Consider the following 20,314-nt stretch of genomic DNA (forward strand, 5'->3'; position numbering starts at 1 on the left):
CATCATTACTTCTATATTTATTAATTAGTATTCTGAAATGAAGAGCTGGACCCCTCCCATTTATTTATTTATCTGTCCAATTTATTTATATCAGTATGGATTGATGGATATTTATCTTGTCTGTGTTATAATCCATTACCATTATTTATTTTATAGCTCAAAGTGTACCAGATTTGGTCACTGGCATTTCCTTTAAGTTCTCTCCATGCCCTTCTGACATGCCCCCTATTATTTTTTGAGTATTTTCTTACTTTCTGGTATCACAAGATAGTCTAGGCTTATCTTGTATTTTCCCTGACCCAGCCCTGGAATAAATCTTTTCTCCAAAAGAACCCCCTTATTAGAGAATCTTATTTGGAAACAAGATTTAGACACTAGATGTCCTCAGTGTTATTAGAGTACCCTAGCTCCTAAGGCCTTCTCAGATAACAGAGCTAAACGATATAGATCTGCATACTGAGAGAAACACAAAGTGTGGTGGTCCATTTTCAGAATAGTATTCAGCCTTAATTGGATCCAGTTGTAGCCCTTCCTTTTTGCCCGCTCTAATTCTAAAATTAGCCAATTGTATAGACTGTAACCCAGAACTCCTCCAATCAGAGTGAAGGGCAGAACTGCATTAGATATAAGCAGGTGGACTGCTCGTTCAGGCACACTTGCTAGCCAGGTTCCAGTAGCTCATGGCCCTTCTGCCAGAAGTAAAGGTTTGCCTTGCTCACCCACTTCCAAGCATGTGTTTTATTTCTTGTGGCACTTGGTTGTTTCTAATAATACTCATGCACACACACATGCACACACACACACATTTACTCTATATCTATCCATCTATCTTTAACTGTATGTATACATATGTGAATATGTGTATAAATTTATACTGGCACTTTAGATTTCAATCCAACACCGAAGCATTCTTTTTAGACTCAACTCTTATTTGTATCTCCTTTCTCCAAAAGTGAGATACTTGGCTGGCATAATCCACAAAATATTTATTGTTTTGCTCAGTTTTGGTATACATATAAAATAATTTCAGAATTGTTAGTTCATTTCCTTGTAAAAATAAAGTTACTAATTAGGGTACAATATTTTTAAACAATTCTTTCTTCTTTTAGCTTTACCCTGTTGCTTCTGGCAGGGTTGCTCCCAGAGGAGTTCCTGGGTCAGGATGGGATCTCAGGCCTCTATGTTACTGAGGAATGAAGAATTGGAGGCAATTAAGAAGGAGACTGGCTTTTCCCATAGTCAGATTGCCCGCCTCTATAGACGGTTCACTACCTTGGACAAAGAAGAGAGTGGATCTCTCAGCCGGGAAGATTTCCAGAGGATTCCAGAACTTGCCATCAACCCACTGGGAGACCGGATCATCAGTGCCTTCTTTCCAGATGGAGAAGACCAGGTGAACTTCCGTGGATTCATAAGAATCTTGGCTCATTTCCGACCCATTGATAATGATGTAAAGAACAAAGATGTGATTGGATCCGAACCACTCAATAGCCGAATCAACAAACTACGCTTTGCTTTTCAACTATATGATTTGGATAAAGATGACAAGATCTCCCGCAATGAGCTGTTACAGGTGTTACACATGATGGTTGGAGTGAATATCTCAGATGAACAACTGGGCATCATTGCAGACAGGACCATCCAGGAAGCTGATCAGGATGGAGATGGAGCCATATCTTTCACAGAATTTGTTAACATTTTAGAGAAGGTGCACATAGAGCAGAAAATGAGCATTCAATTTCTTGATTAAAGCAGTGAAGCCAAATTGTTCCCTGCTCTCTAGTACTTAAGAACTAGAGTTTGAGAACCTTCTGTGTACCAGCCCCACTTCTACCCTATCATTGCTCTCCCCCCAAATACTGCTGTTGGCTGTATGACAACCTGAGATATTCTCTATCAACACAAAACTGCCTTTGGTGTGAAGAGGGTGTTACGGAATGTCTCTTCAGTATGCATTCACTGATGCTCCACTTCCAAACATCATCTCCCTTGTCCTACTGCTGAATGCCAGATGTCCATTTGGTCTGAGAAAATGAGAGGAGTAACTACGCCGAGAACCAAATAGCCAAGCTCTTTCGTGGGATGTGGACTATAGCCATGCTGCCTTCTCCAATAAGCCTTTGGCATTGCCTCCAACTTTTCCCATGTGTTCTCTGCTTCCTGCTTCTTTGTCACCCAACCTACCCTTTGCTGGTTCTTTCAGTCTCCTTGATTTTTATTAGCTCTCCAATTCCCACTGATTGATGTGGCACCCCAATTTATGCCTATTAAATATGTTTCTAACTTGGCAATATACTTCTATGGTCTGCAAGTTTTTATTTACCTTTGCTCATAAATCAGTCTCTAGGATATTGCCTCCCCAAGGGCTTTTCAGGAATCAACTCTTCTTTGGGAAGAATGTAACCTCTGTTCCCTGCACTCTATTCTGTCATCAAAGGATTGTTTGATGGAGATGGTCTTCTTGGGAGGTAAGGTGTGGAGCCACATTTTCTCAGTGGCTCACTCAGGTCACTCTCCCTCCAGTCTCTGAGCCTCTACATGCACACCTATGTGGCAAACCTTGTTACTGCACTGTAGATCCTTCAGAAAGCAGCCATGTGTATGCCGGTTTGTTGGGGGCACCATCACCACCAGAACTTCTGCTCTGACCATATTCTTGAGGACTTTCTCATGGGTTTTTGAACAAAGAGGCTGGACACCCTGAAAAGCATCCTGCTTTGACCCCTCAGTGTTATGGGCACTGGAATTCTTTTCACTTCATGTTCCCAAGTAGATTACTGCTAAGCAAATGCCCAATTTATCCTTTATGAGATTTCAAGATTGTCCTCCATATCTTTAAGACTTTCACACTTGGCAAATGACTATGCTGGAAGCTGTCATTGGCTCCAAAAAGAAGTCCAAAGCATCAAATGTATTGTAGTTTAGATGCCTGGTTACAATAGCTTCCTAGCTCCTTGTGTAGATTACTGCTAATCTCTTAGAAACATAAAATTTGGAATTAGTGGCACAATCTAAGGTGGAACAAGCCTTTGAGCAAGCCAGAGTCGCTTCTTTGCCAAAGTCAACTAAGTTGATTCAAGCTGTTGACATCCCAAAGTCTGTCTAATTAAGTCTCTTCATTTGTGCATCTGCCCTTGGCCATCTTTTCCCTGACCCATTGCTTACTTGCTTGCTTAGGAAGGAAAATGTATATATAATTCTTAAGGAAGGGAGTGGCTAAGGAATACCACTGCAAAGGGATGAAGAATGGATGGAGACCAGGGAAAGGGATGGCCAGGCAGGATGACTTGAGTATAAATGAATGAAGAATTCTTTTTGAAGTATCACTCTGACTTTGTGATCAAGTCATATAGGGATTGTATAAAAGGGAAGAATTGTCTAATCTGTTAGTTACCTCACAGGCTCTTTAACTTATGTATGTAAAGTTCTTGAGTTTACAGCTTTCACTCTTTTGGCTGTATAGAAAACTATTTTAATCCATGGTTGTGTCTCATGGTCCATGGATCCATCAACGAAACAAAAATACTGATTTCCAAAGTTATTAATGTTAGCCATCTTCTGTAAGGTGGTAATGTTATTTATGTTTAGTTTGGCTTATTTGTTACTATTTATTTTCAACCTTGGGGTTCTCCTCACATTCTGACTGATGTTATTTATTTATGGGGGATATTATAACATTACCTGGCTCTAATGAACCATACAAAAAATATACTCAGAGAAATGACACTCCTTCTTGACACTACTACTAACCCATTACCAATCCCTCATTCTTTTTTTTTTTTTTTTTTTTGGTATCAGGGATTGAGCCCAGGGGCACTTAACCACTGAATCACACCACTACCCCCCTTTTAAATATATTTTATTTAGTGACAGGGCCTTGCTGAGTTGCTTAGGGCCTAGCTAAGTTGCTGAGGCTGGCTTTGAACTTGTGATCCTCCTGCTTCAGCTTCCGAAGCCACTGGAATTACAGGTGTGAGCCACCGTGCCCAGCCAGTTCCTCATTCTTACTAACCTATCCCTATCTACCTCTTGTAGGCAAATCAGTGTCATTAATTTCTAGTTTATCATCCTTGCAGCGGTCAATTTGCTATGCTTGTTTTGAAAATTTGAGTTTGTTCCAATGTGATTGATATGTTAAGAGAATGATTTGAGCATAATGTGAATTTCACATTTGCTTATGCATGATTTCATACATCAGAAACTCTAGGTGAATGCAGGAACTTCACCCAGCTGAACTATCCTGTGTGAGAATACAACACTCGTGCATGCACAACATGCACCCCCAACACACTTCAAATATCTATCAGTACCCCAGTTCACCCTGTATTAGGATCCCATTCAAGCCTGGTGTTAAGAACCTTCCCTTCAATTTCAAATAACCCTCCTTCCACTGCTTCCCAGTAACTGACAACTGCAGCCCCTCTGATGCTCACTCCATAAGCAAACCTCAGGGTTTCTTTTCTAGGTGAAGTGCCAATTGACTACAATGTTTATGGTTTATGTATTTTCTTTTCTCCTCCCCCACTCTTTCTTTATTCTGGGGGGTCTTTACCACTAGCTACATCCTCAGTCCTTTTTATTTTTTATTTTGAGAGAGGGTCTCACCAAGTGGCTTAGGGTCTTCCTAAGTTCCTGAGGCTGGCCTTGCCTCAGCCTCCCAAGTTGCAGGGGTTACAGACATGTGCCACCACATCTGGTTTATTAATGTATTTCTTAATAATTTACCATAATTTCTATCTGTGTGTGTTTGGAAAGAGAGGGGGAGGGAGGGAGAGAGGGAGGGGAGAGGGAGGAGGGAAGATGGAGGGAAGGGCCGGAGGGGGTGAGGTATGGAAGTAGTCTTTTAGTGTTGTGCCCCTAACTGCTTTCCCCATAAACCTTTGGTTTTTATTGTGTAGTTTTGCATAGTGGGAGATTTTTAGGGATGCATAGGTTGTATTATTGCAGAACTGACTATTCTTTTACGCAAACAAGTAGACACCTGTTTGTTTTCATGTACCCTTCTTTCTAACGTGAAGGATTGCATAGGATAGACACTCTTGGTTTTCCCTTTTTCAAAAAACAGTATGTCCTAGAAATCACTCCATATTAGTTCATAAAGATCTTTCTTGCTAATTTATAGCTCCATTTGTGTGGATATCATGTTGTTTAATTCATTACTCTGCTATGTACACACATTTTGGTTGTTTCTAATATCTTGTAATTGTAAACAGTGGTGCAATAAATAAACTTTTTGTATTATTGGAAGTGTATTTTTAGTGGGATTGCTGGGGCAAAAAGAAAGTATATATGTAGTTTTGTTAGATATTGCCAAATTGTCCTCCAGATAGGTTGAACTGCAAATGGTAGACCAGTAATGTATGAGAGTACCTGTTTCCCTAGGGTACACCAAGAGAGCATGTTGTCATATTGTTTTTGTCATATTGTTTTTGTCATATTGTTGTGATATTAATTTTTGCCTATCTAATAGGTGATAAATGGTATGTCGGTATTATTTGCATTTCTAATTATAAGTGAGTTTGAACAATTTTTATTAAGTTTAAGAAATATTTTTAGCTGGGTGTGGTGGCACATACCTGTAATCCTAGAGGCTGGGAGGAGGATTGTGAGTTCAAAAATCAGCCTCAGCAACTTAGGGAGGTACTTAGCAACTCAGTGAGGCCCTGTCTCTAAATAAAAATAAAAAAGGGCTGGGGGTGTGGCTCAGTAATTAAACACCTTGGGTTCAATCCCAGGTACCAAAAAAATATTATATTTTTCCTGAATTTTCTATTTACATCTTTCCCCCTTTTTTTTCTTCTAGATTTTTGCTCTTCATCCCTCAATTTTTCAGAGTATTTATCCATTAGAGATATTAGCCTTTTTTCCATTGCACACATTTCTCCCAGTTTTCCAGTTATATTTTTACATTGTTTATTGTGTTTGAGAATGCAAAAATATTTATTATTCATATTTATCAAGCTTTTCCTTTGTTGCCTCTGTACTTTGAGTGACTTAGGAAGGCTTTTCCTAGGCTGAGGTCAGAGTAATTAACCATACTTTTTTTCTAGTATGTATATGGTTGCATTTTTTTATACTTAGGTACCTGATCCATTTGGAATTTAGTTTTGTTTATGGTGGGAGGTATGCATCTAACTAAATGGTTCTTAATGAGGTGTGATTATAGCTCTCACAGAGAACATTTGGTGTCTGGGGACACTTTGGGTTGTCACAAGTCATGAAAGGAACACTACTGACCTCTAGTGGGTAGAGGCCAGAGATGCTGCCCAATATGGCACAGCGGCTAAGAATTATCTGCCCCCAAATGTCAATGGGCTATCATTTGTGTAATTGATACCCTGCTGCCTTACTGAATTCTTTTATTGCTTGAATTAGTTTTATCATTGATTCTTTAGGATTTGGGGGTATACTGAAGCCAGAATTAGACAGTCAATATAGATAGGTGAATCAAGTCAAGTCAGATCAAGGAGGCCAATTTGAGTGAGTCCAGGAAGTTGGAGAGGGATTGAAATGCTAATGCCTTCAGAGCCCTTCCTCCACCCTTATCAAGATAACCTGCCCCTGCTACAACCAGTTGCTAAGGTAACCTGAATCAGGGATTGTCCCTCCCTACAGGGAGTTGTCAATTATACCCCTTCTGGCCCAGATCACACTACCTTGGCCTCTCCAGCCCCTGTCTTTCTCACTTTTTGACCATCCCAGGGAGCATTTCCAGGGCCTAGTATGAGAGAGAGAGATGGGGGAGGAGAGCAGGAAAACAAAGGAAGCCTAAGATCTATAAAAAAGGCAGGACCTCTCACTTCTTTGGATACTATGGGAGCTAGAGCTCCCTTTTCCCTCCTGAGAGAAGTCTATGTTACCCCTTTTTAAATAAACTGCTTCATGTGCTTACCCCGGCATGCTTCTCTAATGCTATATTTCAACATGTGAGAGAGCAAAACTCATCACTGATAATCGGCGGTATTAATGCTATATATTTCTGGTATAATATCTTCAGATAGATATGAGTTTACTTACTCTTCTCCAATTCTTATGCCTCTAACTGATTTATCTTGTCTAATTGCATTGATTAATACCTCAAATACAATGCTAAACAGTAAGAAAGATAGTGAGCACTCTTGCTTCTTCCTGATTTTAGTAGAAATGCCTCTACTGGTTCCCCATTAAGTAAGGTACTGACTTTCTGACTAATGCATATACCTTAAAATGATAAATATGAAAAAAATTTTAAAAAAGCCAAGATCATTGTAATGTCATGTGTAGCTAATTAAAAAAATTAAAAACAAAACTATAAATATAACAGATATCATTTCTATATAATATATATTTATATACATATATTATATATACATACATGTAATATAAATATATAAAATTTTAATGAAGTATCATTCAATTCTTATTTTCTCAAGTCTTTTTTTAAATTAAAAATTGATATTGAATTTTGTTTAAGGTTTTTTCCAGCATCCATAGAGATAATCATATAGGGTTGCCCTTCTTGGATCTGTTATTATGTATAAGATACCAATAGATGTCCCAACATTAAACCAACCTTCCTTTCCTGAAATAAGTTCTATTTAGTTATTGTATATTAATTTCTTAATGTAATGGTATTTTTTTTGCTAAGTAATTTAGAATTTTTGAATCAATAATCATAAGTGATATCAGCTGCAGATATCTTTATTTTTTTATGGGCTGCAATTTAAGTATCATGAAAGAAACAGGGAAATTTTACATCATTTTTAATGCTCTGAAACAATTTATACAGCATTGGGAGTATATGGACTTTGGAGGTTTAATTGAATTCCTCTGGGAAACCATCTGTGTCTGTGGCATGGCTCCTTAATAACTTCTGTTTCTTCTATGGAAACAAATTTATTTAAGCTTATTAGTTTAATGACACCATCTTTTATCAGTGCATCACAGTCCAGATATCTTAGTTTACTTGTTGGCAGGGAAGGAGTAATTTGTCCTTCAATTTTTTCTTTTGTCTTTTCTCCTTCATTTCTAGTTGCCAAAGGACATATTTTTCTTCTTTTTTTGCCTTTGATCTCTCCCAGAAGAAGCTTTGTATATGGAAGACTGCTTTTGTAAAGTATACATATTTTAAATCTTCTTCCTGTAGCTTGTATCTATTTGGACTTTTAAAAAGTATTCTCAGACTTAGGGTAGATTTAATGTTTTCTAGAGGTTGTTTTTGGTCAACCTTAAGTCCCACTGCTAGTTCCCCCCTTCTGTATAGTTTTATTGAATCTGCCCTCCCTTTCCTTGTAACAAGAGGAGACACACTGATACTTGTTTTTCTTTTTTACTTAACAGTTAATTTGGAGTTTGGGCATTCTCTATCCTCAAATAATGCTGATGGGGTATTTTGTGCAGTTTTACTTCCCCTATCTTGTCTTACACCAGTTCTGAAGGAAACACTGGGAGATGGAGACCTAGTATAGTACCATTGTCTTCAGCAACCTGGAAGTCTCAGCGTGTATTTTGATTTTTTAAAAAAAGATCTGTTCAACTGCCTCTAACAAGCAGCTTTCTGGCCATCAGCACTGTAAATCTAAAGGCTATTGAACACATAAAAGTACTGCTTCTTACCAACAAACACCGCATGGGCCACCTCTAATGGCTGGTATTAAGAGTGAAAATCCATGGTTGGATTTTCAGAGTAGGCTACCTGTTCTTGCTCTAGCAAAGGCTCCTTGTTTTGATACTCAATTGTCATTCTCAGTTTCACCACAACCTAGATGAGAAAAAATTCTCCAAGAATTCTACCTGGAGGCAAAGGAGTTACAATAAATGGGTTTTTGCTTAGTACATGAATCTATCACACTGAGACACTCTTTTCTCTCCTTACCCCCAGAACCCCCCACCATAATTAGTATCCTGCCACTTACAAGTTCATTGGAGCCAAAAGTTCAATCATGTGGACAGATGTTGATCCCAGGCAATTTCTCTTTCATGTTGCCCTTGGGATAACATTTTTATTATGAACTTTTTACAATTGGCTCCCAGCCTTGCCCAAACAACTCTTTAGGCCCTTTACCACTCGAAAGCTGTGTTTTCTGTGTTGAATTAAAAAAAAAAGGTTAAAATATTATGTGAAAATATGGATTTAAAAACATTTGTTTCAATCCCTTCCCTATAGCCAGGTCCACAATAGCCTTATATTCCAAAGAAATGATCAGAAATTAATTTCCTAGAGGTTAAATATCTAGCAGGGCTGGTCTCTAATAGGAAACAGATATAGTCTCTGACTATAAAATTTCAGAATATATTATTAGTAGGATGGAAGAGATACTATCATTTTAGGGATCCTTTCTCTGAAATTACCTCTTTTACCACCTTTTCCAGGGAGGACTCCCAGATGGGCTTTAATTAGATACACCTCTTAATTTTTTAGCTCACAGCGTTTTAAGCTAAATGGGCTACTCCAGTTTCTTGTGAGTTCCCCTCGGAAAACTTCTGATGTAGATTAATCAACAAGATATTAAGCATCCCCTCTTCCTACTTGTGGGACCTGTGGGCTTAACTTTGGAGCCATTGCCAGATGTTACCAGACAGATGTCTCCCTTGGAAATTTAAAATATCCCATGGTCCCCTTAGGAGTTCACTGCAGTGCCTTAGGGAATTTCAGCTCACAGTTTGGGAACCACAGATATATAGCTTTGCATACTTTTCTCCTAACTCCTTCTCTCTCTGTGTGTATACTGCACACTCAGATGTTTTTGTGATCATACTATATACAATTTTATAAACTGTTTAAAAGTCCCTGATCATGAAACATAAATTTTTTCCATGTCATCAAATTTTGATATTCCATTCATATATAAATACATACACATATATTAGGATTCATTAAATTAAGCTCCTATTGTTAGATACCTATGGTATCTATAACTCTCTTTTGCTATTATAAACAGTGCCTTGATGAACACATTAATAAATAAATCTTTACATACACCTACTATTGTTTGCATTAAATTCCTAGATGTAGAATTGCTGAATCAAAGGGTGTAAATGAGTTTTGCCCTCAAAAAATGGTGTAGTAATTTATACTTCTTCCAGTCTTTTTTAAATATTTTTTTTAGTTGTAGTTGGACACAATACCTTTATTTATTATATTTATTTATTGAGGATTGAACCCAGGGCCTCGAACGTGCTAGGTGAGCACTCTACCACTGAGCCATAACCCCAGCCACTTCTTCTAGTCTTAATTGTGAATAAACATTACAGGCTTTTAATTTGCTGGGAAGAATTTTAATGTAAATGGTTATAGATTAAGATATTAAGATATCCAGATATTTTAGGCACATATGCTGAGCACTTTCACACATATGATATAATCTTATTTATATAACATCATTAATTCTTAACAATCTTGTAAAGTTGAAATTATCATCCCTGTTTTACAAGATGAAGAAATATGGATTTTTAAAAAGATAAAATATTTTTTTCCAGATTATACAACCAAAATGTATAGCTGGGATTTAAATCCAGTTAGACCTATGATCTTATCACTATGTCACAGATAGCTCAACTACTTGAATGGCAAATCATCATCATCATTGTCATCATCATCATCATCATCATCATTATCATCATCATCTTAAGGCCTGAAATTTCTGGAATACATCAAGCACTGTTCACATGTTTTAACATATTCAGTCCTTAGTGACAAACCTATGAAGTACTGTCTACTCTTATCCTTGAGACACTGAGATGATGAGCTTCTCCAGGATCATACAGCTAGGATGTGATAGAGCTGGTATTCAAATCCAGGCAATGTGGCTTCACAGATTATGCCAGTAATGACCAAAGTATGATAGCTGGTAGAGTTGTGGAAGACTACATCAGAATCTTACCCTGAATGCTTTTTTTTAGATGAAGAAAAATGGCTTAATTCTCATAGATGAGTGAATGAGAGTTACTATCTAAGAAAATGTCTATCCAGCAATTTTCTAAAAACTATGAATCTAGGAATTTGCCCGTGAATTTCCTGTTCTTATATATCTGAAACCTTTATTCATTCAGCAATATCCAGCTTTATAAGTGGAATGCATAGAACCATGCTCTAGCCAGGTCTAAGGGACATGACTTGAGTGGAAATTCTTCCAATGACCTTGGTGACCCAAACTCCATTGGAGAAATGAAACCAAATTTTCCCCAAGTTATTTAGAAATGCTAAATATTATCAATTGAGATGGGCAAATTTTCCAAAGTAGTGTCTTATTGATGACCCTGACTTCAATGTTTTTTTGGGTAAATGAAGCACCCTCATTGCTACTCATTATTTTAAGGCTTTCCTATAGTCTTACTTTGGTATTTAGACATTATTAAAATTATGCAGATTATGAGAAAGGGTTATATTTTTATGTCGTTTCTGTAAACACTCAAAATTCTTCTCTCTTACCTCCTTGCACAAGAAAACCAACTTAATGAGCCACAAAACATTTTTTAATGAATGGGAAAAATATTTTTAGTATTTTTATGCCAAAAATGCCTCATTAAAAACAAATGCTTCGGCAAGCAGATTTGAGCTTAATAAGAACTTCTGCCGAGCAGGGCCTTTATAACAAATCACTAGCATGTGTAACTGCTCCATCAGAAGAACGAGAAACCCATAAGAGGCTCTCACCTCCCTTTCTCATCCTTGGGCTACATCACAGCAATGTAATGAGTGTGACATGGCACTTAGTGTGCATTTAAGGAGAACTGAAGGACATAGAGCCTGCTGCCTAGCTGCAAATAGGAAAAAATGACTATATATGTCCAATATCGCTCAAAGTCCTAATGGATATGTTATATCATGAAAATTCATTTAGGTGAAATATGTTTTCATCTAGATGTTTGCTTATCTTGGTACATGAACATTCTGCACTATTTTGTGTATTGTACAAGCCATAAGGGTGCAGGGTTGAGAGTCCTACATACAAATTTAATTTCAAATAAAAGCCTCAATTCGTACTGACACTGTGGTAACTTCTTTAGACTTTGGGCCTCAAAGAATAAGAAAGCAGAGTGCAGACGTGAAGGCAGGCAGTATGGGCTGATTTGGTCATAGAAACCATTGTTCCTCACTTTAGTGACACCCATCTCAGAGGCATAAAGTACTCACTTGTCCCCATTGAGGCCCCAGAAAGCATATCTGGGATGACATGTTTGCAAGTTGCTCATAGTGTTTGCAGGTATTTTGAGCCAGGATCAGCTTTATCATCTGTGACCTATGCTTGGGGTTACAGCCATATTCACCCCTCCTGGATAAGGGTGAAATCAGCAACAGTGATGACCTTACCAAGGTAGAAAATTACCCTGGAGAATGATCCTCCTTTGTAGAATGAAAAAGCATGAAATGATGACACAATTTCTCTTCGTGGTGATTTTCCACATCACTTAAGTTCTTCTCCAGCTTTTCCCACTGAGTCAGCCATGTTATCACTTAACTAATAGTAACAGTAGTTGTGGTTGACATTTACGAAGGTCTTACTTAGTCAGTCACTGTGCTAAGCTCTGTCACACGCATTATCTCATTTCATCCTCAAGCCCTGCAAACTCAATACTATTAATTCCTCCATATTACAGATGAGGGAACTGTGGGCAAGGAAGGTAAATTACTAGCCCTAAATTCTTTAGCTTGTAAGCAGAACTGGGATTCAAAGTAAATTTGTTTTCTGGTTTTAAGTTTCTTAACTAGTATTCACTGCATTGTGCAACCAGTTAATTACAAAATATATCTATCCCTAATCTATTTCCCCATAGAGGCATTCCTTTCAGAAATGAAAGGGGGAAAATGTATTTGTTCCCAAGTGCCATGGTTTGCTCTCCCAGTCAGCTCAGCTCCTTCACTGGGAGGAAACTGACTCTCAAGACACTCATGTCTCCTGGCCAGCAAGCACAGGGCTGCGGTGGCCATCAAGCTTACCGTTAGGAAGTGGCGGTCCTTCACCTCGCGCCTCCTCTGGCTGTGAGCTGGAGGGTAGGCTGGCAGTGGTGGAGCAGCGATGGAAAGAGGGACAGCAGCTCTCTGCTCTCGGCGATCACTTCGGCTCCGGTGTTCTAACAGGGCAGAAAAGCAGTAATACTGAAATACACTTAGCATTTTCAATTTCTCTTTTCCCCTAGGGAGTATTAGCAAAAGGCTATTAAAAAGAGTCATCTTTTATGATGCTATATTATTTATATGCCAAATCAGATTTTCAGAATGGTTCCTACCTAAACTTTCACTTATGTCAGCGTCAAGTTAGATACATCCATTTCAGTGGGTCCATCTCATAATCTTTGTAGAAAATAGCTTACTTCTGAGTGCAGTGTGCCTCATTTCAAAACAACATGAGTATAAAAAATGTTGAGGACAATGGTGAAAGATCTGCTGCCGTTAATGCTGGCGTGAAAGTAGAAACAAACATATCAAAGCTGCCCAGGCTGGGCCCTGGAGCCAGCTCCCACTGGCTCAGGGGAACTCACTGCTCTGGATTCAGGAATTTGTGTGAGTCATTTTTTCAACGGTTGGTACCTGGAAATAGACCATGGTGGGAGTATTTATATCACAGAAATTGGTAAGTGCTACACAACAGGGCTTTTATTTATCTTATCATATTTTTTCCCAGAAAACTGGGTGACCAGCACATAATTGTAGCCATCTAAGCCCTGTCACCCACACATGAAACTTAGAGTGCTTTGAAATCCTGGACTCCCAGAGAAAGTAAGGCAATCCCAATGGCAATGTAACAAAGCTATCGTTTGTTTTTTTATTTTATTTTTTATTCTAACTTGTTATATACAACAGCAGAATGTATTACAATTCATATTCAAAGCTATCTTTTGAAAAAGCTAAGTATCTATGTGTGGGATTAAGGGATCCTGACTGTATTCACTGAGATAAGGCCCTGTGTTTGATCCTCAGCAACACACACACACACACACACACACACACACACACACACATACACACACAGAACACAGTTTAGTAGTTGTCCAGTATCTTATGTGCACCATCTCAACAACCCCACCAAATGGGCACTAATGCTCTCCCTCTTTTATAGATACCCAAACAGATTCAGGGAAGGTAAGTCATTGTGGAGCTATGAGTGGTACAGCCTTAGCTCAGTGTTTTGCTCTTGACTACTACTTAACCTGCAGGTACTGTAAGGTCCCACTGCACCTTACTCATTAGAGCAAGACTATTTAATTATAATTACATTTTACCACATTCCAATTCTTTGAATAATGATACCATAAAATTGAGTATTTGGTAACATATAAGATACTACCAAGTTTTCTTTCTTTTCTTTAGCTAGGAAACAGAGCTAAGATGAGCCTATCAGGTAATATCAGCTGCCCTATCATACCCATTTCTATACTTGTGTTGATAAAAATACTATCTCTCCATCTTTTAGTCTCTTTCACTAGAAATTGGCCCCTGGAAGAGAGAGATAATGTTTCATTGAGCTTTTGAACACAGGGTCTACAGTGCTTGTTACAAAATAGATTTTCAGTGTGTGTTTGTTGAGTGGCTAAATTAACAAATTAATGCTTTTGTTAAACCCCAGTTTTAAAAAAAAATTGCAGTGCATTCCATATTCTGTATTTATTCTATAATTATAATGGGCTTTGTTGGTGGTACTCTCATTGCTAGGTGCTTCTCTGAGTCCCATTGCTTGTTTTGATCCACTTCCCTAATGCAGGTCAGATTCTTCTGATTCTCCTTTGCTTTATTCAGTGTGCTTAGTGGAACTAAGCACTCTCCAGCTTTCTGATTTTACATCCATGTCTGATGTGGCTGTCTGTGGGCCTCATCACCTGAACTGCTGACTTCGTATCTGTGCTAGGAAAATGTGATCATATTCCCCATCTCCAGTTGCTTGGGTTGGGATTCTTTCCAAAAATGTTGGCTCCCATTTGCAATCAGAGGAAAGTCCTCAAAACCGCGTAGGTGGTCTTTGTTAAATTGCCTCCAGAGTCAATGTTTATCAGGAAGACATTTTGAGATAAATGTCTTCCTTGTTAAAGCGTCCACCTCCAATGCCACCCTCATTTTTCTCTGCAAGCCAAAAAACCTTTTCTAAATGGGCAGCACAAGGAATACCTTTTACATTTTAAAACTCATTAAGAAGAGTAAAATACAGGTATTATTGGCTAGGAAGAGGCAGAAGGAGGAGAGAAGTTAGGAGAGAGATATCAGCTCAATTTCCCATTCAATTGCTCCTCTCCCACACTGTCTTAAATATATCTTTTTCTTTGCCCTAGGCTGGGTGTAGGCAGGCTAGATTAATGGCTCTTTAGTAACATTTTTTTTTGCCCGTGGTGTGGTAGGGAGAATACTGGTCTACTCGAATTTGAAACTGCAGTATCTATACAATAGAATCTTGGTTCTTATTCCCTTAGACCAATGAAACTGATCCCAGCCAGAAACTTTAAAGGAAAGGAAACATAAAATATAATTATCTCCTTATAGTTACTTATTAATCTCTCTTCCTATTTTATGAACATAAAACATGGCATCACTTGAAGCTCTTACTGGCTCTGAGCATTAAAGAATGCTGAGAAAAGGAGGAAAATAATTGGAATAATTTGAAATCAATAGAGATGCTGCTTCCTCTGGGGAGACTTCCTTGAAGCTCCTTGGCATGATTAGGCAGGTACCTTTCGTCTCAGCTCCCATATCACAGGTAAGTATTAAACTTACCTGGTTACATGTCTGTCTCCCTCAGTAGACCAGGAATTCCTTGTGGGCAGAGACAACACTTGATTGCTTTTTGAATCCTGAGCTCCAGCACAATGCCTGGCCTTCGACAGTTTGTTGAGGGGTTTGCTATTACTCAGGGCTCGAAGGCAGCCAATTTCTAGGTTTTTAATCTTGGTCCCCCAGCTCCCTCATTATAGCCTCATTTCCAAAAGGAACACAGAGTTGCAGCCACGGCAGCCTCCCTAGTCTGTGCTTCATCATCCACTCCCTCCCCAAGGAAGCCAGCCTATTCCAGCTGTCCAAATAGAGAACCTACAGGAAAGCTCACTGCGGCATTTGCTGAGCCAGGCCATGTGTGAGAGGTCAGTATTATTCATGACCACCAGATGGCAGAAGTGGATTATGCTGATAGAACACTGCTAAGCTACTGTTTCTTGGACAAGGTTAAAAAAAAAAAAAGTCACTTTCTAATTTTAATTCTACACTGCATGTTTTTAATTCTATGATGTCTATAATTCCTGTTTATGGCTCTCTGCAGTGCTATTAAAACTACTACACCCAAGATTTGCTATTGAGCCAACCACAAAACAAGCCAGTCTGTGGAGGGCAAGACGCAGCTCCATAGTCTTCCATCCAAACCCCAGGAGGCCCCATATCCCTCTCTCACTACCCCCAGGAGGAAGTTCAGAGAAAATTGATATTGGCACTTGCTATTCTTCAGTTCTGCCATTAAGTCCAAACCTGACAAAGCAGTGAAATGTGATAGCTTAAGAGCAGCTCAGTGTTATCTGGTTGAATCCATAAAAATCTAATCAGGGAGGACTGATTAATAATAATAAAGGGATAAAAAGAATTATGTCTAAAGGGCTAATGTTACTCAAGCTCTCCAGTGATCAGATCTGAGAAAGTATTTAGTGAGAATGATCAGATTTCTCTGTAGTCATCTTGAGCCCTCAATGCTTAATCAGTTTTCTGCAGAATTTGATTCATTTCCACAAACATTCATTGAAGACTATAGGCTGGGTTCATGCCAAGTACTTTGAATAAAATTAATTGATAAGATATTATCCTTTCCCTTGAGTTGCTCATGGATTAATGGTGGAAGACAAGCCCACGGTGGTTAGGTATGACCAAAGGTTATAAGATGAAAGGATATGAAGGATATTACAGGAATGGCAGGAGTGGAAATGAACATTTCCAGGTGGCTTGCACTAAAAATTTGTTGAAGAATTTTTTAGCCAACTATTAGTTGAAGTGAATGGAAAGCATGCCAGAGATACTTTCTCTTCATTATAAGTGTCACAGTATCTGTCATTGGCAAACAAAGGGATTGTTTGAAATAATTGCTTTAGGGATATTAGTAGGTTAGCTCTTTCATTAAAAGGAAAAATGACAATAGGGGACAAGGCAGAAGCCACACAAATGTGGAAGAAAATAACCTAACAATATTTATCATCATTTTATTTCTCTGTCTTGATAATGGTATTAACATATTTCATATGCATTATATACTTTCAAAAAATACTATTCCTTAAAAGAGTGTAGGGAATTTGGAACAAAGACAATAGATGTGTAGACACCATCTGTCTCCAAGGCAAGACTCCAAAGACCCAAAAAGCTAGCATGCCAACTTCTTATGTCCCATTTAGGGGTTTCTGAAAGGATGATGCTCATTTTTAACTCCTTTATCCCAGTCAAAATTGTTTGAAGGAAATCAAAAGTAACTAACAAAAGAAAAAGCTATATTTCCACTTTGACTGCTATGTACCCATGTCTAGCAATGTCAGGACTGTGAGAGAAATGTAAATATATATTTCCATGAAACACAGTGTACGGCAAGGAGGAAAAGAGCTCTCACTGGGGGGTCCAGAGGCTCAAGTCTGAGTCCTGACACTACCTAACCTTCTCTGCATGACCCTGAGCAAGTTTTCCCATCTCTCTAGCCCTCCACGTGCCCCACCCCCCCTTGTAGAATGAAGGTGTTGGTTCAGCTCACTGGTTCTCAACAGAAACAGAAGAGCCCTTGAAGGGCTTGTTCTGATTGTTAGAATGAATGGGCAGGAGTCTCAAGCATGACAGCCATACTGTGATGTATACGATGGTCAATGAAAAAGGATCCTAGGTCCCACACAATATTCAAATGTCCCATCTGAATGTCTTATAGGGAAAAAAACCTAGAACTTATTTTTGAGTTGAACCTAACTCCCTTATAAATTATAATCCAAAGTATTTTTTTCTCTCATATCTAATATATGCTGAATGTACTGGTTTTTATGGTTGTGTCCTCTTGTCCCCCAGGAGTCCTCCAATTCTCTATACTTATTGTTTGGAATGATTTCTGATTGTCTTTATTTAATCAAAACTTATTTTTAAAATATCTGGTTTTTTTTAATTATAGGTGGACACAATATCTTTATTTTATTTTATGTGGTACTGAGAATCAAACCCAGTGCCTCACATATGCTAGGTGAGCACTCTACCTCTGAGCCACAACCCCAGCCCCAAAACTTATTTTTGATAGGTGCAAACATCTAACTGATTTCACTTTCTTTTAATGTAGTTGTGACTGGGCATTTGCATATTGAATTATATGTTATTTATAAATTCTTTTCTTTTTAATATCTCTATTATCATATTTAGATACTAATCCTAATCTTATTTATTTATTTAAATTATTTTATTTTTCATATTCTTATTGGTGCATTATACTTGTATATAATGGTAGATTTGTTGTTACATATTCATACATGCACACAATATAACAATATAATTTGGCCAATATCATTCCGTAGTATTTCCCCTAATAATATTAATTTGAATATGGGTGTAGGTAGGTTATATTACCCATAGATTTCAATTAGGATAGAAAAGGGAACATTTTGAGGTACTCGCTATAACAAAGGGAAATGTTGGGACCGATGGGACCAAGAACCTCCAGATGGGGCAACCTCTGAGTTCTCTCCCAGAAAAGCCCCAAACCTGGATCAGTTACCTCTGCGCAGGGCTTGCAGGCTCTGCCGGGCATGGCGGTGCAGCTCCTCCACACATGGGGGCCGGGTGGCCGGGAGGAAGATGTTTCGCTGCTGGTGCCAGGGTGCGCGGTAGTACACGCTCAGCTTACTCTCAATGTCCAGGTTGGAGACGGCTGCAAAACAAAGGGGCGAATAAGTATTAAACATCAGTGGCTTTAAGTTGTTTGTTTCATGGACTCTGGGGTCAGAGGTGGACAGGGAATGGAATCTGGGTGGAGTGGAAGTCCATGGACAAGAAGAACTAACTCAAAGCTGGAGAAAAGTTTGAAAAAGATAGGGACAACCTTTGCCCCTGAGCCAAGGGATACGAGACCCCAGGACACCAACTACCTGCCTATGACCAGTTAACTTCCTCTCCATCCCTTGACTCCTTGCCCTCTTACAGTCTTTTGTCAACCTTGACAAGCCCATAGCCAATCCACTTGGGGGAGCAGGTGAGGGTGGGAATCCTGCCATCCAAGAATGTTCAGGAAAGCATCAGATATGAATGTGAAGTTTGCTTTAGCTCCAGCCTTCTGACCATAGGGCAGAAGTTGTAGTTCTGTATGCTGCTCCTACTGTTCACCTGAACCTTGGCCCATTCCCTGCCCTGCTCTCTGTCCCTTGTGATTCCCTGGCCCCAAGGATTCCTTTGGGGAATCCTTTCCCTCCACCTCCCATTTTCATTGCTTGCTAGCTTTTGAAGTATCGTCCACTTTTCCTTTCACCCAGGGTAAGCACAGCTTTGAGGAGACCAGTTGGGGAGGGCAATGGGTATTGAGAGAAGGAAACTGCAGACAATATGGTACTTGAGGCTCATCCAAGCGATCAAGGAAGGAAGTTCTCCTCATGCCACCCCAGGGAAAAACAGTATTTAACTCCCTACTGCCTTTACATATACATGGTACCTAGGATGGAACCCCCCAACAGCTGAAGATGAAACCTTATGGAAGTAGGTATTAGGAACCAGGAGGATTCTGATTAGGAAGTGGCTTCCCAGAGGAACTCAGGAGCACTGGGCAGTCTTGCAGCCTCAGGAATAGCGAGAACAGCTCCAGTTGGCTTCACTCTCCAACCCGCTATCCAGGCCTAGGCTGTTGGCCTGGGCTTACCCCACTCCCCCCAGTCTCATCCCCTCTTTCTGCTTCTTTTCCTCTTTATCCAGTGTATGATTTGGAAGAGCTCTTCCCCACTGTTTACCCCTGTGCCCCAAACAGCCTTTTGATTCCTCTCTGTACCTTTTCTTTTTGAAGTCTGGCCTACCATTTCACTTTGAGAAACCTTACATGGAACAAGACACTCTACAGAAAATGAAAAAAGAAAAATGGAAAATAAGGGAGAATATATTCATAGACGTGGAATAGAAGAAAGAAAATGGGGAAATGCAACCTTTTGATGATTAGTTGCCTCCTTCCCCACCAAGTACCAAAGTTAGTCCTGAAGACAGAAGCTCACTTATCCACCCTTGGAGGAATGCTCGGTCCAGTTCATTGACTGAGATTGACTAAAAAAATCAGCAGCAGGGGCTGGGGTTGTGGCTCAGTGGTAGAGCACTTGCCTAATGTGTGAGGTGCTGGGTTTGATCCTCAGCACCATATAAAAATAAATAACTAAAATAAGG

At 39.1% G+C, this 20,314-nt stretch overlaps 2 protein-coding genes across 4 annotated transcripts in view; one reads left to right on the forward strand and one right to left on the reverse strand.

The window, feature by feature from the left end:
• The window catches only part of Nhs (NHS actin remodeling regulator), a 338,149-nt gene that overhangs the window by 32,533 nt on the left and 285,302 nt on the right, over positions 1–20,314 (reverse strand). For all 3 annotated transcript variants that reach the window (XM_078035084.1, XM_078035083.1, XM_040292156.2), the window contains exons 2-3: positions 18,675–18,827; positions 12,920–13,053 (exon numbers count right to left, since the gene is read on the reverse strand). In XM_078035084.1, coding sequence (XP_077891210.1) covers positions 12,920–13,053; positions 18,675–18,827 — 287 coding nt within the window. The remainder of the gene's footprint in view (positions 1–12,919; positions 13,054–18,674; positions 18,828–20,314) is intronic.
• On the forward strand, positions 1,115–2,101 carry LOC110597674 (calcineurin B homologous protein 1). The gene has a single exon (XM_040292238.2). The coding sequence runs from the start codon at positions 1,163–1,165 to the stop codon at positions 1,748–1,750; it is 588 nt and encodes a 195-aa protein (XP_040148172.2). The 5' UTR covers positions 1,115–1,162; the 3' UTR covers positions 1,751–2,101.

This window comes from Ictidomys tridecemlineatus, chromosome X, assembly GCF_052094955.1.
Source record: "Ictidomys tridecemlineatus isolate mIctTri1 chromosome X, mIctTri1.hap1, whole genome shotgun sequence".
NCBI lineage: Eukaryota > Metazoa > Chordata > Mammalia > Rodentia > Sciuridae > Ictidomys > Ictidomys tridecemlineatus.